This window comes from Mesoplodon mirus, assembly GCF_964341445.2.
Source record: "Mesoplodon mirus genome assembly, contig: HAP1_SCAFFOLD_717, whole genome shotgun sequence".
Taxonomy (NCBI): Eukaryota; Metazoa; Chordata; class Mammalia; order Artiodactyla; family Ziphiidae; genus Mesoplodon; species Mesoplodon mirus.
In genome coordinates, this window is record NW_028295316.1 from 92,729 (window position 1) to 110,667 (window position 17,939).

The window sequence follows — 17,939 nt, forward strand, 5'->3', positions numbered from 1 at the left end:
TAGAAAGAGAGTTGCTAAACTGAATGGACATTTGAGCAATTTTTTAAATTACTTAAATAAATCATTAGAAAATTTTTCAAAGTGTCAGTAATGCACCAAAAGTCCAAAATCAGTCAATGTAAAATGTAATCCTCCTACTTAAGACAGATTTAAAGGGCATTTATTAAGTACTGTGGCCATGCATCGTGTTCGGCACACAAATACCTGAAAACTCTTGAACATAAAAAAATCTTTAAACCAGTGAGATTGTGTCTGTTATAAAGTTGTCTGGAATAGATTTTTAAGTTTTCAGTTCTTGAAAAAATTCTATGTGCAAGAAAATCTAACAGTGATGTAGCTATTTTGGCTAATGTTAACCTTTTGTATTTTATAATAATATAATTAAATAACACAATTGAAAAAAACTGTAAAATTACTTCTGATATATAGGACCAAACATCCCAGAATTAACTAGAATGTGAAAACTGAGGGTAAAATTAGCAAGACAGATACGTAGTAATCTCCTACCCCCACAATGGTATCAACTGCTAAGACTGAACTTCATGTACTGGTGAGGGAGGTAATAAATCTGTGTTAGGTACATGGAGTAAGCTTGCTGCTACAACCAGCACAACTGAAACCACACACCTAGAGCGGTACTTTGCTATAATTATTTTCCTTAAAGTTAGGGGAAAATGCTGAGTAAGATAAAACTTCACAGTAGGAATAGTCCAAAATGTTAAAACATTGCCAATAAAGGAGAATGATAAACAAATGCAATCTTAATGCCATTTTTAACATTTTACTTTGTAGAATCATAGCTAAAACCTTTAGAAGGCTATTGTTTTATCATGTCCCATCCAAAAACCCACCTCTTTCTATCATTTTAGACAGTACGTTAACACCTCTCATAGTATTATTTTACGTTTTCCTAGTAGAAATAATTATATTCCTAGCAATTCCAGAAGGCACCTTCTTTCTGTAAGTCTTACTAAGAATTAGGTGACCAACAACTGTATAATAACTCTTCCGCGGCATTCTGTAGTGATTATGGAGACGTCTTTGCATCTTGATAGAGTTAAGTAGTGCTCTTCAATCTCTCTTATTAAAACCAGCACGATTTGGCAAAGACCCCACAAGGGAACTATGTATACCTAGTAACTACAACATGGAGTTTAAAATAAACTATTTTTCGATTTATCTAGAATTACTAAAAAAATAAACGCCTCTTTCCTCGAAAAAAATTAAAGGAAAAAATTCCCGCAGAAATTTTCTCTCACATTGTTTTTGCATTCACACACTCTTTCATCTTCATCTTGTAAAATGATACATTGTTTGATTTTTTGGGTGACAACTCATGAGAACATTCTAAGTTTACATCATGCTTAGCAACTGACAGAGGGCTTGACATGCATTTTCTTTTCGACCCTGGAGTCCAGTTTCATGGCTCTGAAGCACTTAGACCCAATTTAGCCACAGCACTGTCTAAGAAACCTTAGCTTTGCTCTTCTATGATTTCTTACGACGTGAAGCCAAATGAGAAAACAGGTTGAGACTTCATTTAACAAGGCCTACTTTTCTCTGCATCAAGAACGTCATGAAAACCCCATCAAAACCATAACCCCGTGTGCACTGAGTGAGATGCATATTTTAATAACAATGATACACAATGAAAACCAGTTGCAATTTAAAGACTCCCCATCATAGTCATCATTCATCCAGGTGATGGCAAGATAGAGACATAAGTGGACTTCATTTTAAAAGTTTAAATATTTGCTTTATTTACGTATTTAGAAATGTTCTACAATTGCTCAGCAAGACATTTTATAAAAATTCAATAAAAATGCTCTAAGTAAAATAGCAATTAAGGATGCACTCTCATGTACGAAAATGACAAAAAAATTTAACTTAAAAACAGAAATTAACCTATTTAGTGCTACAAGTCTATTTAATTCACAAAAAGGATTTATCTAGGATTCCTTTAAATAAAAAAAAATCCATATATGGTTAAGTGTTTGGATGCCAATCATTCACTTATGCTTAGGGGTAGAAAAACTAGGGTGCAGCAAAACTTGAAAATGATTATGAACCATTGCCAAACTGAAATCAATTAGAAGGTATATCTTTGGTTATTAGGCAATAATATTTAATTTCTAAAATAGGATTTAACTGCAGTTTTTAGAAATTTAAAATTTGTCAGTTTAATTACATTTACTGAATAAAGTTAATGATAAATCTCTCTTGAAAATGAGAAATCCAGGGACTTTAAAAAATCATAAAATTTCTGTCTCTTTATTAGCACAATTATGGCTTTTACTTCGTGTGTGTAAGTCAAATAAACAATTCAGAATTTCACCAAATTAGAAACAAGAATTATTATCAGAAATCTGAAACCCAAGGAAAAAAGGGTAATATAACTAACCTTGGTCCAGTAAATCTCCATGCTCTCATGTGAAGGGCGCCAACTTGAGGTAGAAATCCCTAAGTTTTCTCCTGGAGTAAGATATCTATTGAGCACTAAACTATTATTAATATTTCCTACACAAGGTGGCTTCAGGACTGGCCTCGTAGTAAGAGTGCTGAGTAAAGATCTGTTCTGCTGTTTCTCCACCAGTAGTTTGGTACTGACCTTTGCCAGCTTCTTATTAGTCCTGGGAAGATGGCAAAACACCAATTTCATTCATTGCATTTTCCCTAAATGATTTGTAAATGATTTGCATTTCTTAAATTGCCATAATAGTAAATGGAATGAACCATTAAACCACGTTTTAACACTGAAAATGGGTCAGAGCAGACCTATTATAAACAATTCTAGGTGTAAAATTGTTCTAAAGAAGTACATATGTGTCTGGGGGATCCTTAACTAACAAGTCAGTCAAAGTCAGGAGAGAGAAATGGCATCAGCGATGGAGACGGCTTAACAGGTGACGCTTGCTGCCTTCTGCGATGGCTGCACTTAGACACCCACCTTTAGTAAACCAGTTCAGGGATGAAAAAACAAACCATCCCTCAAAGACATTTTCAAGCATTTGCTTTCACCACCCCTGTATACACATTTCACTCATTACCTCAGAGGAATTAAGCATTCGGCACTGAGGAATAATCTAGAGCAGCGGTCCCCAACCTTTCTGGCACCGGGGCCAGTTTCGTGGAAGACAACTTTTCCATGGATGGGGGTGTATGGGGGTTGTCAGGATGGTTCAGGCGGTAATGCGAGCGACGGGGGGCGATGGGGGGGGCGCGGCAGGTGAAGCTTTGCTGGCTCGTCCACCGCTCACCTCCTGCTGTGCGGCCCGGTTCCTAACAGGCTGCGGACAGGTACCGGTAACACTGTTACTGAGGTACTGGGGGTGGGATCTGCCCTTGTGGTCTTCCACGCACACCCTCACGCAGGCCACCGTGTTATTTTTAGACACTTTGTGAATTATACGGCCCTTCGCCCCTCTGTTACTTTCCCCTTATTTCACAAGCATGCCTTTATGTAGAGTAGAAAAACTTCAAATACAGTAGTTTGTCTCAGGGCGCCCTCTAGCGATGATACCAAAGATCATAATCAAGAAAGTAAATTTACCAAATGCTAAAATGTGACGCTTTGCGTTTAAGCGGTAATCTTCCAAAAAATAATTAAACTCGTTAATATTTCTATTTACGGGAATTCCAACAAGAAATTTTATCTCAGTTACAAAGTTTCAAAAACACTTAGCTTAAAGACTAAATCAGGTTAACTATTGGGTTGGCCAAAAAGTTCGTTTGGGTTTTTCCAGTAACATCTTACGGGAAGACACAAATGAACTTTTTGGCCAACGCAATATATGAAAATATAAAAAATAAAGTTATGTAAAACCAACAAAAAGGTGGGGAGATGCAAACTGGACTCACATTTTAAAGGTGACTTCACTTACTAACATCATTTTCCAAAGTTATACTATCTAGTTAGCTTTCACTTCCTACTAATCTCATGAACCTGGCTCAATAAAAATTATGCTTTAGAGGCAAATTAATGAGCTAAATTTAAATTTATTTTCTATGATTCTACGTTTTGACTTACTTCTTTAGTTCATTTGCCAATGACTTTCTAACTTTTAGTTCTTCGAGGTAGAGTTGCTTATATTTTTCCAACTCTGCTTTAGTAGAATCTTCTTGAAAAGTTTTCATTTTGGAGAGTTCAGATTCCAGATCTTTAATTCTCAGTTCCATTGGACTTCTTATTGAAGCATTATTATTCTCTCTTAACTGCTCTAAGTTTTCTTGAGATGCTGCTTGTGTCTAAAGTCAAATAAAAACATACATGTTTAAAATAATTATAACCTGAATAATTATAGTATATTTGTTCCCTTTAGTTTTGTGTCAATGATTCAGAGAGCAATTTTAAATGTGAAAAAAAAGCTGAACTTTAAAAATATTTATGCAAGATTACAACTGTCCTGTTGAGTGGCAAGGCAAGACTCCTCTTTTTCACCTTGATGAAGATTGTGTAACGGAACTTTCTGTATATCACAGAAACAACAGACAAACAATGGAGGATTTAATTTCACTGTGGCAGTATGATCACCTCACAGCTACTTATCTTCTACTCCTAGCCAAGAAGGCTCGGGGAAAACCAGTTCGTTTAAGGCTTCTTTCGTCCTGTGGACAAGCCAGCTCGACTGCAGTCACAAACATCAAGCCAAAGAATCTGAGTCTAGAAGATGTGATCACCAGTGATGAAAATTATGTGGCTGGATTAATAGACTATGAATGGTGTGAAGATATTTCATCAACAGGTGTGGCTACTCCACAAACACCACAGTTTGCCAAGCATTGGATAGAGTCAAATGGTCTGGAATCTAAATCATTAACTCCAGTATTATGCACAGCATCTGCCAATAAATTAAAGAACAAAGAGAATGTATATACTCCTAAGTCTGCTGTGAAGAATGACGAGTGCTTTTCATTTCCTGAGCCAAAGACTCCAGTTAATAAGAACCAGCATAAAAGAGAAATACTCACTACACCAAATCATTACAGTACACCCTCAAAAGCTAGAAACCAGTGCCTGAAAGAGACCCCAGTTAAAATGACAGTAAATTCAGCAGGAACAGAGAAGTTAATAACAGGTGTCATTAGCCCTGAGAGGCGGTGTCACTCAGTGGAACTCAACCTTAACCAAGTACATGTAGAGGATACTCCAAAAAGAGAAGGAACCAAAGTGTTTGGGAGCCTTGAGAAGGGGTTGGATAAGGTTATCACTGTGCTTACCAGGAGCAAAAGGAAGGGCTCGGCCAAAGATGGGCCAAGAAGACTAAAGCCTCACTATAACATGACTACAACCAGATTAGTGAATCCAGATCAACTCTTGAATGAAATAATGTCTATTCTTCCAAAGAAGCACGTTGACTTTGTACAAAAGGGCTATACACTGAAGTGTCAAACACAGTCAGATTTTGGCAAAGTGACAATGCAGTTTGAGCTAGAAGTGTGCCAGCTTCAAAAGCCCGACGTGGTGGGTATCAGGAGGCAGCGGCTTAAGGGTGATGCCTGGGTTTACAAGAGATTAGTGGAAGACATCCTGTCTAGCTGCAAGGTTTAATTGATGAATGGTTTCCATCCTGCCTGATGAGTATGGGTGCGATACAGCCTACATGGAGCCTGGTGTGATGGGTTTGATTTTTAAAGTCCTCTGGAACTACGAACTTGTTTCTAAAGAGCTACCTTAAAGACCAATATCTTTTTGTTTTTAAACAAAAGATATTATTTCATGGATGAATCTAAGGCAAGCCCCTCTGGCATTATCTCTTACTGTCTTTTTTAATCCTGTGCGTTGTATATTAATAACTGTTGACTTTCTTAGATTCACTTCCATACATGAATGTAAGCTCTTAACTATGTCTCCTTTTAATGTGTAATTTCTTTCTGAAATAAAACCGTTTGCGACTATAAAAAAAAATTATCATCAATGTAAACTGAATTAAATCTTAATTACAAAATTAAAGTTGGATCATTCTTATATTCGTACTCATGTAATCTGATAATTCAAAGAATAATAGGATCAATTTAAAAATTTTTAAATTGAACAATACAGCTAAGAATAATCCAAGAGTATAGTACAATTTCTAAATCATAATATTTTCTTTTCATCCTAATAGTTTTGTTTTATACCAGTTGGTCTTCAAAATAAAATGATTCCCTAGTGAGAATCGTTCTGAAAGATCAATTTAGTGAGAATAATGATGGAAACTGAAATATTTAAAGGGAGAAACAAATGCCACCTTCCTTCCAGTAATTTACAAAACAAACTGCTATAAGGGAAGTAGAAGAAACATATAAAATGTATACATCTGAAATGTAATTTATAAATGTGAAGTGAATTAAAGCACATTACAGATCAAAAAATTAACCTGTAAAAATAGGTTGACTTCTTTTAATTTTTCTATTATATCCTGTCTTGCTCTTTCTTCAACCTCCCATTTATACTGCTCTACTTGACTGTGTTCTATCATATTCATTTCTATATGACTTCTGAGGTTCACTACTTCTTGTTCCAACTTCTTTTAATTCTTCTCTAGTTTTTCACATTTCTTTTGCATTACTTTCATAGATAATAACTCCTGTTGAAGAACTTGATTTTTTACACCCAGATGTAGACATTTTGAAGATGCAGTTTCCAGTTCTGCTGTAAGGTCATCAATCTTCATGAATAAAGTAAAATCGCTTGGTAATTAGGGACATAGACTGAGAATAGCCTAACTCAAAACCAGTATCCACTTTTAAAATAAATTCAGTTACAATAAAATGGTGTCTATACTGTAGCGTGTAGGACCTTGAATTACTAAGAAAATGAAGAAAAAAGTTCAAACCACCAAGAGCCACAAATATATATCCTTCACTGTCATCATTGTTACACAAAATTTGCATTTGATTTTATACTTTTATTCTTCTATTGTTTCATGCCTTTCCTCCATAAAATGACTATAAGTCACCTCTTAGTAGAAAGCCTCTTACTCCTTCCCCACCCCCATCTTAACCCACCATGATTTTTAAAGTTTTAGGGATATCATATTGAGTTATTTGGGGCTGAATTAATAAATGCCTCCCAAAATAAGACTCGGAAAATCAGACTCTAATGAGTCTTGTAAATATGGCTTCTAATACCATAAGCCTTTTTTCTGAACTACAAATATTTTATGCTAATTTGAATTGCATTCCAAGGAGAAATGCTTCGCAGGGTTAAGGAGAAATCACATCTCCCAGTGTCATAGTTTAGCGAGATGATCCATACATTTTTCTGAACAAAAAAATGCCATTAATTCTTGTAATGCTTTGTTACTTTCCACAGAATAAGAGAACATACTAAACAAAACAAACAAAAAACTTGCTGGAATTTCAAGGACACTGAGTTGGGAAGAACTACTTCCCTTTAGACAGAATGATTATTTGGTCAGACAAGGTAAGTGGATGTGGTAGTTTAAAAAACATGTCTACATGTTTTGAAACTGGTGGCTCAGTGGTTGAGAGTCCGCCTGCCGATGCAGGGGACACGGGCTCGTGCCCCGGTCCGGGAAGATCCCACATGCTGCCACGGAGCGGCTGGGCCCGTGAGCCATGGCTGCTGAGCCTGCACGTCCAGAGCCTGTGCTCCACAACGGGAGAGGCCACAACAGTGAGAGGCCTGCGTACCGCAAAAAAAGGGGAAAAAAAAAACATGTCTACAAATTCTTGGACACTTATCTCACGAAATTCTCAGGGCTTCGCAAGACTGTTAATGGAAGCCTGACGGCCCTTGAAGAGGCTGAAGGTGACAGCTTCTAGGCAAGGGAAGAAAATGACACTGCAACCTGGAGGTAGGGGGATTCTAGCTACAAAGCAGCTGAAAGTAAAATTGATGAGAGGGATAAGCTAAAAAAAAAAGACTATTGAATATAAAGGATCCAGGACTCATTGGGTTCAAATATCTGTATCCCATTTACAGCATCTCCACATGCCCAAATAATGCTAAAACAGAGAAATAGCTTCTGGGCTAAGATCAGATTTAGGGTGCTGCCAGGAAAACATGGTCTAAAGATGAAGCCAAGACTGTAGAACCCTTTATTAACACCCTGGAAAGACTTAAGTTGGTGTCTCAAATTCCTTTAAGGATCTTTAAAAAGCATAAGAATTTTAAAGGCATCATCCTACAAAGTTTCCCGTCCTACCGTCCTACAACAGCTTCACAAGAAGCCCAAGGGGAAGAGCTTATCTCAAAAAGATTTGGGAGGGTAGCTTTTCCAATGTCATGAACCCCAATAAAATTCACAGGACATTCAAAGCTTTAAAGAGAACTGTGGTAGCAAAAACACTGCTTGCTAGCTTGCATTAACAGAGACCAAGACAGTACAAAATGAGAAGAGGCCTCTGGGATTTTCTTAGAAGTTCTGTAAGTCCCCCTTCCTCCAGGTTTCAGTGTCATTTTCTTCCCTTGCTGGCTTGAGAAACACTACTCAGCTGCAAACACAGGTCATTTCTTATGAAAAGGACAGAACAAAGAGCTCAGAGGGTACAGCAAAGGAGAATCACTTCCATGGTCGGGACTAAGTCCTAATCACAGAGCTGGCAGCAGGTATCAGGCTGTATTTCAGAACTGCTATGGACCAGCATGTCTTCCACTTTCCATTTCTGAAGGGGAGAGTCTTTAGCAGTTTAACAGAATGTTGGTTATGTGGGTGACAGAAGATCTGTCCCTTTAGTTCTCAAGTCTTAGTACTGAGAGGATTGGTACTCAAGGGGCTATACTCTAGAAACCACACCCAGGAGCCTCATCCCCATCCATACCTGGTGAAAGATGGTAAGATCCTGGACTCAAGCCTGAGCCTGACACCATAACAATTGAGACTTGTGGGGGAACTGAGTAGGGATAAGTGTATTCTTCATGTGGAAGGAATATAAAAATTGTGGCCAGTGGGTAGATTATGCTGGTTTTTAAATGTATCCATAAGTTTTTGAAAAAAATTATCCCATAAGAAAAGGTAGACTATGGGCCAGGCATAAGTGACTTATTCCTAATGAACAGAATATGGTGAAAGAGATGCTGTGTGAATTGCAAGGCGAGGTTAGACAAGGCAACACGGCTTCTGCCTGGTTCTTAACCTTGGAACCCAGCCCCATGTTGTGAGGAAGCTCAGGCCACAAAGAGAGCCTAGGTGTTCAGGGTAGGTGTTCCAACTGAGGGGAAGAGAGGCCAGCTGTCCTGGCTATGCTTTTCCCAAGTATAGATTGTGAACAAAATAAACATTGCTTATTTCAGCTACTAAACTTTGAGGAGATTTTTAGGAAAAAACAGATAGAAAAGTGGATGAAAAAAAAGAGATAATAAGAAACATAACTTAGACACAGTAGAAATTGGTTTCCTATAAACTGGAATCTAATAAACGTTGAGATTAATTTAAAATGACAAACAATGCTGATGAGAAGAAGCAGATAACTAGAAGAAAGACCTAAGAACTATTCAGGAGGAAGTTTTGGGCAGGTTCCCTTCACTTACAATTTCTTACAAATAGGCAGGTATGCCTCTTCAGAATTTCCCCTCAAGTTTGAAGATAAGCAAGATTGGTAAGCAAGGAGACATATGAAGTATAATAGTTGAAAAACAACTAGAAATCGTCAGTTTAATTACCAAAATCAGACTTCTTTACCTCATCTCAATTAACTGAAATTCTAAGGGATAGGCAACTTTGAATATTTATTAATCTAGGACTCAATCTTCATTGTCCTTTCCTCAGAGAGGAAATAAAACATCATGGAAGCATTTTTAATCTTCTCAGTAGTAAAACAAATGGAATGTCCTTTGGCAGAATATAATTTTTCCTTTACCTTACTTAAAGCTTGTTTGTAAGGGAAGGTAGGATATCTCATTTTTACATTGTACCACAGTGCTTCTCTATATCATACAAACTGGCTTTGAAACTTTGAAATTCAAATTACTAATCTATTATTTGTCCCAGATAAATTATTACCTTTTTAAAAAAAATTATTTTATTTATTTTATTTATTTTTGGCTGTGTTGGGTCTTCGTTGCTGTGCACAGGCTTTCTCTAGTTGCGGCGAGCAGGGGCTACTCTTTGTGGAGGTGCACAGGCTTCTCATTACGGTGGCTTCTCTTGTTGTGGAACACGGGTTCTAGGTGCATGGGCTTCAGTAGTTGTGGCACACAGGTTCCACAGCTGTGGCTTGCGGGCCCTAGAGTGCAGGCTCAGTAGTTGTGGCGCATGGGCTTAGTTGCTCCATGGCATGTGGGATCTTCCCGGACCTGGGCTCGAACCATTGTCCCCTGCATTGGCAGGCAGATTCTTAACCACTGCACTACCAGGGAAGCCCTACCTGGTTTTTAACAGCTATACTCTTAAAAATTTTTCTTTGGATGGGTTGAAATAGTTATTCTATTCATTATGTGTTAAGCTATAAAGTACAGCTATGCATCTCTTTCTTTTTCAATCAAAGAAGGTAGATACAGGGAACTGTGGTTTCTGAGAATGCAGGATCTATGTCAAGAATAAGATCAGCACGAGTGTTATACACAAGAACCACATCAAAAGATGATTTAATTGTGAATTGCAACATGATGGCTTAGAGAGACTTCCAATGAGGAAAGCTGACAGCCCAGACTTAATCTTCTCCTAGATGGTGAAACCTATGGATGAGTCTATGAATTATAATGAGCTAAACATAATGAAGCAGAGAGCAGATGAAGTCAGCGGATCTCGTGACCACGATTTGATGGAAACTGGAGTGAAGTGGGAGGCACTGGGTGAGAGACTAAAGGTCTGAATGGAGGGAGAAAAAAAGGAATGGACTTTACCTTTGTAAACCTACTTCCCATTGTGTCATGGGGTCAGTGAGGCATAAGCTGGCCACAGGCTCCTTCAAGAGGCAAAAAACCTCCACGGAAGTAGAGTTAAAGACATTCCACTACACTGACTTTTTATTATTACATAAAACAACTGGTAAGATGCAAGATGACGAAGAAAGAATTCTCATAAAATCTGACTTGATACTGGCATAGGACAGACATATAGATCAATGCGTTACCATTGAGGATGTAAAAGGAAAGCCCCACATTTACGGCCAACTGATTGTAAGAGTGCCAAATAATTGAATGAGACAAGAATAGTCTTTTTAACAAATGGTACTGGGACAACAGAATATCCACATACAAAAGGATAAAATTAGACCTCTACCTCATACCATATGTAGAAATTAAGTCAATATGCAAGAGCTAAAACTACAAAAGTCTTAGAAGAAAACACAGGTGTTTATCTTCATGACTGGATTTGGCAATTCTTAGATATGACACCAAAAGACAAAAATCGACTAACTGAACTTCATCAATATTAAAGACTTCCGTGTTTTGAAGGACACCATCAAGAAGGGGAAAGGGCAAGCTCCTGAGTGAGAGAAAATACTTGAAAATCCTATATCCGATCGAAGACTTGTATCTAGGATACAAAAAGAACTCTTACAATTCAATAATAAAAAGACAATCCAACTTAAAAATGGGCAAAAAGTTGAATAGACAGTTCTTCAAAGAAGATACACAGATAGACAATAAGCACATGAAAAGTGCCTCAACCTTATTAGTCAACAGCAAAACGCTAATCAAAACCACAATGAGATGCCACTTCACACCTACTAGGATGGCTATAATCAGAAAGATGGGTAATGACAAGTGTTGGCGGGCATGTAGAGAAACTGGAATGCTTACACACTTTGGATAAAAATGTAAAATGGTGCAGCCACTCTGGAAAACAGTACGGCAGTTCCTCAAAAGTTTAAACAGAGTTACAATATGATACAGCAATTCCATTCATAAGTATATTCCAAAAAGAAATGAAAAAAATATGTTCACACCGAAACCTGGACATGAATGTTCATAGCAGCATTATTAACAATAGCCAAAAAAGGGGAAACCACCCAAAGGTCTATCAACTGATGAATGGATAAATAAAATGTGGTATGTCCATACAAATGAATATTATTCAGCAATAAAAAGAAATAAAGTATTGATCCACGCTACAAAACAGATGTACCTTAAAAATATTATGCTGAATGAAAGAAGGCAGTCACAAAGGACCCCATATTCTGTGATTCCACTGACATGAAATATCCAAAATAGGCAAATCTATCGAAACAGGGAGTACAGTCGTGGTATTAGGGCTGGGAATATGAGGAAGGGAAAACTGGCACAGGGTGATGGCTAAAAAGTATAGGGTTTCTTTTTAGGGTGATGAAAATGGTCTAAAATTGATTGTGGTGATAACTGTATAACTCTTTGAATATACTAAAAGTCACTGAATTGTACAGTTTAAATGAGTGGACTGCATGGTATGTTCATTATATTTCAATAAAGCTGTCACCAAAAAATAATGGATGCTTTGGGGTAATGGTGTGCTGCTCAGCTTCAGATCACTAGCCATGGTTCAAGACACAAACAGTCAACAGTGTGCCCTTTTTATGGAAAAATTATATAGGAAAAAGCTGTCTTTTTTACTGGTATCAAGTCTAAAAAATTAAGAGACAAATCTGTGTTTCACTGCTCAAAGCATGGAGTGATTTATATTTCCCCCAATTAAGTGACTTTTGGGTCCCAAAACTGATTAAAAATTACCTTATGTTTTAGCATATTAATCTGAATATCCATTTCACTTTGACTGGTTTTTAAATCTCCATGGAAACTAAGCTCTCCATTTTCATATTCATTTAACTTCCTTCTTGGCATTTTTAAGAGTTTCTTAAGTCTGTAGAAATGCATAGAATGAATAAGTCAAGTTCTTTAAGAGTAGATAATTAATAACTATTTAAACAGATATATGTTCTATCATATAAAATAAACTCTATAAATTATAATCCTTTCTCATCTGTTCTAATCTAATATGGTTTGAAAGCATAATAACTAACTTATAATCTTAGGTAAATAATATGAAGAAAAATTTTACGACACATGCTAAGTAAAGAGTTAATATAGTATGTGTATACATATATTATACGGTTCTTATAAGGAAGCTGTTATTAGTATCCATTTTTAGTATGTTAATATGAAATACTAACTTATTATTAAATACTAGTTATAAACCAGACATCAGTATCCAAGCTGAAGAAGAAGAGCATATCATATATGAATGTTTTGAAAAGACACAAAAAGACATTTTGGTACCTACTGACCACAGCCTCTACAAGAAGCAAAGAAATAACACACAAAAAATCATCGACACTCACTCACTCAAAATAGAAAAAGAAACAAGAAAGAACAATCTTTGGCGTCTGAGCTGCTGGAGAAGAAAACCAGGCTGAGCTTCATAAAAAAGGAAATCAGCAGAGAGAGAATGTGTACCAGTCCCTTCAAGCTGTTTTAAGAGATCTAGAAATCTTGCCCAGCACAATGTTAACAAAATGCCAAGCAATGTAGAGAAAATTAAATGAGAGAAAAATACTTATGAGAATCAGGGAAGAACCATAAGTACAATACCAAAATCCACAGATGCTCAAGTCCTCCTAAGCACATACTCCTGTATACTTTAAATCATCTCTAGATCACTTATAATACCTAATACAAGGTAAGTGCTATGTAAATAGTTATAAATACAATGTAAATAAATTCTATGGAAATAGTTGCCACCTGAGGCCAATCCAAGTTTTGCTTTTGGGAACTTTCTGGAATTTTTTTCCCCCTGAATACCTTCAATCTGAGGTTGGTTGAATCTGTGGATGCTGAGGGCAAACTGTGCTCAGCAAATAACCAGAAAGGAAGCCATGTGGAGGCATCACAGACATTGGGAAACACTCTATTTTTTTTTTTTTATAATCTGAGTGGTCAAAACATGAACATTAATTTTATTATTCTTTAAGCCATACATATGTTTTTGTATGTATATTTTAGAACTAAACTTTTAGAGCAGAAAGAAAACATAAGCAAGATCAAGATAGTTTTTGATGTTGTTAAACAGTGACACAAATAGGTTTTTAGATATTAAAATACTTGAACGCTGAAGGGGAAGAACACAACTAAAAGAGGGCAGGATTACCCAAAAGGAGCAAAGATATCTTGCAGACATAAAAATTCAAGGTAGATGATGAAGAGCAGAGTGACATTACTATATGCAAGGCACACTATTGTTATTGTTTTAGAAATCATTAAAGAGGAACTGTAGTACTGGGGCACTCAAAACAGTTTCAGATTGTGCTGTGAGTTTCTAAAGTAAACTTTTAAATAGGATGGATGATTTGTTTAAGTATGAATATACACATATAAAATGAATTTGTATCTAAGGTTTTAATAAAACAAAATTATAGTTAAATCAATTAATTGTTGAAATTATCAGAAATATTAAAATCTTACCCAGTAATCTCTTTTTCTAATTCAGTATTTTTCTTCATTACTCGATCCAAACTATATTCCAGAGACTGTTTTAACTCAATATATTTCTTGAATTTCTCCTTTTCATCCTCAAAAAAAATTCATTATTTTTTAAAACCTAGAGACTTACTCTTCTTTCTTAAAAATATTACTTCTCATGAATTCATGAGTAATATATGTTTATAGTGAAACACAGTTTATAAACCTGATGCCAATAAGGACAGATTTCAAAAATAATGACTTTTCTTGAAACAGCTTATATTGATTTTTCATTTTCATCATTTCATCATTTTTCTAGAATTTAAACTGCCAAAATTTATTTGTTAAAAACAGACGTTTTGGGACTTCCCTGGTGGCATGGTGGATAAGACTCCATGCTCCCAATGCAGGGGGCCTGGGTTCAATCCTTAGTCAGAGAACTAGATCCCACATGCAGGCCGCAACTAAGAGCTTGCATGCCACAACTAAGGAGCACACCTGCTGCAACTGGGGAGCCCGCCTGCTGCAACCAAGACTTGGAGCAACCAAATAATAATAATAATAATAAATAAATAAGTAAATAAATAACCCAGAGGTTTTTACACGTTAATGAAATTTTTTTAAAGACTGGTTATATTTACGTTTTAGTTTCTAAAGATGCCCTAGAAACATTTTCATCAACGGTTTAAGATATTCCAGGTTTTGTTAAATCACATCTTACTAATATAATCTTCCCACACAAGATAAAGCCTTGCATTCTCTGTAAGCATTCTTCCATAGGTTACAATTTCTCCATTTCTATTAACCATTCTTCTCTTTAAATAAAGTTTAAGTCCTCTGTACACTAAATAAAAATGTAACTTCGGGCTTCTCTGGTGGCGCAGTGTTTGAGAGTCTGCCTGCTGATGCAAGGGACACGGGTTCGTGCCCCGGTACGGGAAGATCCCACATGCCTTGGAGTGGCCGGGCCCGGGAGCCATGGCCACTGAGCCTGCGCGACCGGAGCCTGTGCTCCGCAACGGGAGAGGCCGCAACAGTGAGAGGCCCGCGTCCCACATAAAAAAAAAATGTAACTTCTTCTTGATTCTTGTAGCTTTTTCTCTCATCCTTTTTCTCCCTCACTCCCGCTACTGGACTCTTACATTCTTTTTTTAAATTAATTAATTAAATTTATTTATTTATTTTTGGCTGTGTTGGGTCTTTGTTGCTGCGTGCGGGCTTTCTCTACTTGTGGTGAGCAGGGGCTACTCTTCGTTGTGGTGCGTGGGCTTCTCATTGCAGTGACTTCTCTTGTTGCAGAGCATGAGCTCTAGGTACATGGGCTCAGTAGTTGTGGCTTGCGGGCTCTAGAGCGCAGGCTCAGTAGTTGTGGCGCACAGGCTTAATTGCTCTGCGGCATGTGGGATCTTCCCGGACCAAGGCTCGAACCCGTGTCCCCTGCATTGGCAGGTGGATTCTTAACCACTGCGCTACTAGGGAAGCCCGGGACTCTTACATTCTTTAACGCATGGTCTCATCCATAATTCATCTTTCATCACTTATTCTCTTCTTTTACACTAAATTGACTTTCAATCTTGTAACTCCACTAAAAGTTTTGAGGGTCATCAAGAACCGTTTCTTCTTCAGTCCTTACCCTGCTTCACTTCTCAGCAGCAACCGCGAACATGACCACACTCTGCCTCTGCTCCTCTGAGCCCACCTCAGTCTGAATGACAGTAACCCTTGATGTTCAGTCCTTGACCCTTTCTAATCCTCTTTCTAAATTCTCTCAGGGCTCCTTACATCTCAAGGCTTCGTACCAGATTCCCTAACCTGCCTTTCCAGCCTTGACCCCTTTGCTGAGATCACCTGTACTTTTCTCTCCCCCTTCTTGCTCCTCATAGACAACATCCTCAGCCACACTCATGAGCCATTACTCAGTGAGGATTATCCTTGTACAGAGCTATTCTTGGACACTTTACGTTTATTCTTATTGGTGTTACTTTGAGTGTAGTGTTATTTTCTAATCTTGGGGGGCACCCTCACCCTTAGGATGTTGACCAGCATACTTTGTCTTTATTTTCTTTTACAATGTGAAAGTTTTTCACAAGGATCAGATTATCAATTATTTGCCCTTGTTTTCTTCTCTTTTTTTTTTTTTTGGCTGCATTGGATCTGCGTTGCTGCGTGTGGGCTTTTTCTAGTTGAGGTGAGTGGGGGTTTCTCTTCACTGTGGTGCGTGGGCTTCTCACTGCAGTGGCTTCTCTTGTTGCAGAGCACAGGCTCTAGGAACGTGGGCTGTAGTAGTTGCAGCACATGGGCTCAGTAGTTGTGGCTCGCAGGCTCTAGAGTGCAGGCTCAGTAGTTGTGGTGCACGGGCTTAGTGGCTCCCCGGCATGTGGGATCTTCCCGGACCAGGGATCAAACCTATGTCCAATGCAGTGGCAGGTGGATTCCTAACCACTGCACCAGGGAAGTCCCTGCCCTTGTTTTCTTTTGAATGCTTTCCTACTCCATAGAGACCTGACCTTATGGAAGTCTTCTGACACTCCTTTCAGGTGAATACTCAACTATATTGTTTGGAGTCTTGAGTCAGCTAGAGCTCTCTCTTCTTCCCAGCCCAGATTCTTCATCTCAACACTGTGTTGACCATATATCTTAACTCAGGTTGGCTCTGGCCTGGGGATTCCTGAGATGAGAACTTTAGGAGAAGCCAGGGCTACTGACTGAGTTGGTGAAAAGCTCCTCATTAAATTTTTGATTTGTGTAGACCTTAAAGTGGCCAATAATTCTATGTCATAATCCTAACTCATTTCTATAGGAATCTACAGAAAATCCCTCATTATTTTTTTTTAATATGCTTAATCAGTGTGGGGTATCCTTACAAAATTTTCAATTTCTGATACTCGAATAGATGTGTTTGACAATGTAAGGGGACATCTGGCACTCTCATTCACATGAGACTCCCTTTGTCAACATATTGTGTTGTCACTCGTATGAAAAGTATGCTAATACAATGTGACTAATGCATATCAAGTCTAGAAAAAATAATTTTCAATGTTTCTTTGAACACAAGAAGGGCCAGTCAATAGAATGTTCTAGTCCCCCTGACAGGTATATCTGTATAATGACACTACATGAATCTAACTATTGTGATGGAAAGAAACGAGTTGATAGGTGCATCTACCTCATCCCTCCAACTTAGGGTTCAAAATAGAATCTTCTGATTTTTAAATCATAAGTAGCTTCCCTACAAAGGAGAGTATAAATGGCAGGAGAATTCCTTTCTGCTTGGTAAATAATTACATAGCTTTCACTATACATTGATAAATTGGAATCCTGGATTACACATCAGTCTTTTCTGAGACTGGCTGTTACACCTTTGAAAGGCTGATTAACTCAAGTGTCTGGGAGAAAAATTGTTCCTGAACTTGCCATGCTAGGAGCACCTGTTACTATGTAAGGCCCTGATTGAGCAGCCATTTCTGCTTTTTCACTGGCATCTCTTTTCTTTTTTTAAAGAAAAAAGGGGGACTTCCCTGGAGGTCCAGTGGTTAAGACTTTGCCTTCCAATGCAGGAAGTTTGATTCCTGGTCAGGGATTTAAGATCCCACATGCCTCCTGGCCAAAAAACCAAAAC

At 37.6% G+C, this 17,939-nt stretch overlaps 2 protein-coding genes and 1 long non-coding RNA gene across 9 annotated transcripts in view; 1 reads left to right on the top strand and 2 right to left on the bottom strand.

Moving 5' to 3' along the window:
* LOC309797557 overlaps nt 1–17,939 on the bottom strand; it is a 104,669-nt gene that overhangs the window by 19,830 nt on the left and 66,900 nt on the right. The window lies entirely within an intron of this gene.
* The window catches only part of LOC309797553 (ankyrin repeat domain-containing protein 26-like), a 62,843-nt gene that overhangs the window by 2,969 nt on the left and 41,935 nt on the right, over nt 1–17,939 (bottom strand). The window contains exons 19-22 of one of the 5 annotated variants that reach the window (XM_082646045.1): nt 14,324–14,430; nt 12,596–12,725; nt 4,028–4,245; nt 1,599–2,630 (exon numbers count right to left, since the gene is read on the bottom strand). The exons of 1 other annotated variant lie outside the window; for it this stretch is intronic. In XM_082646045.1, the coding sequence (XP_082502171.1) occupies nt 2,324–2,630; nt 4,028–4,245; nt 12,596–12,725; nt 14,324–14,430 (762 nt within the window). In that variant the 3' untranslated portion in view covers nt 1,599–2,323. Of the gene's footprint in view, nt 1–1,598; nt 2,631–4,027; nt 4,246–6,356; nt 6,648–12,595; nt 12,726–14,323; nt 14,431–17,939 lie in introns of those variants that run through there. 3 more of the 5 variants (XR_014292702.1, XM_082646046.1, XR_014292703.1) reach the window with 3 other exon arrangements.
* LOC309797554 (maternal embryonic leucine zipper kinase-like) lies at nt 4,385–5,908 on the top strand (the record flags this gene model as incomplete). Its single annotated transcript, XM_082646048.1, has 1 exon — nt 4,385–5,908. One exon carries the CDS (start codon nt 4,385–4,387, stop codon nt 5,546–5,548), a length of 1,164 nt encoding a protein of 387 aa, XP_082502174.1. The 3' UTR covers nt 5,549–5,908.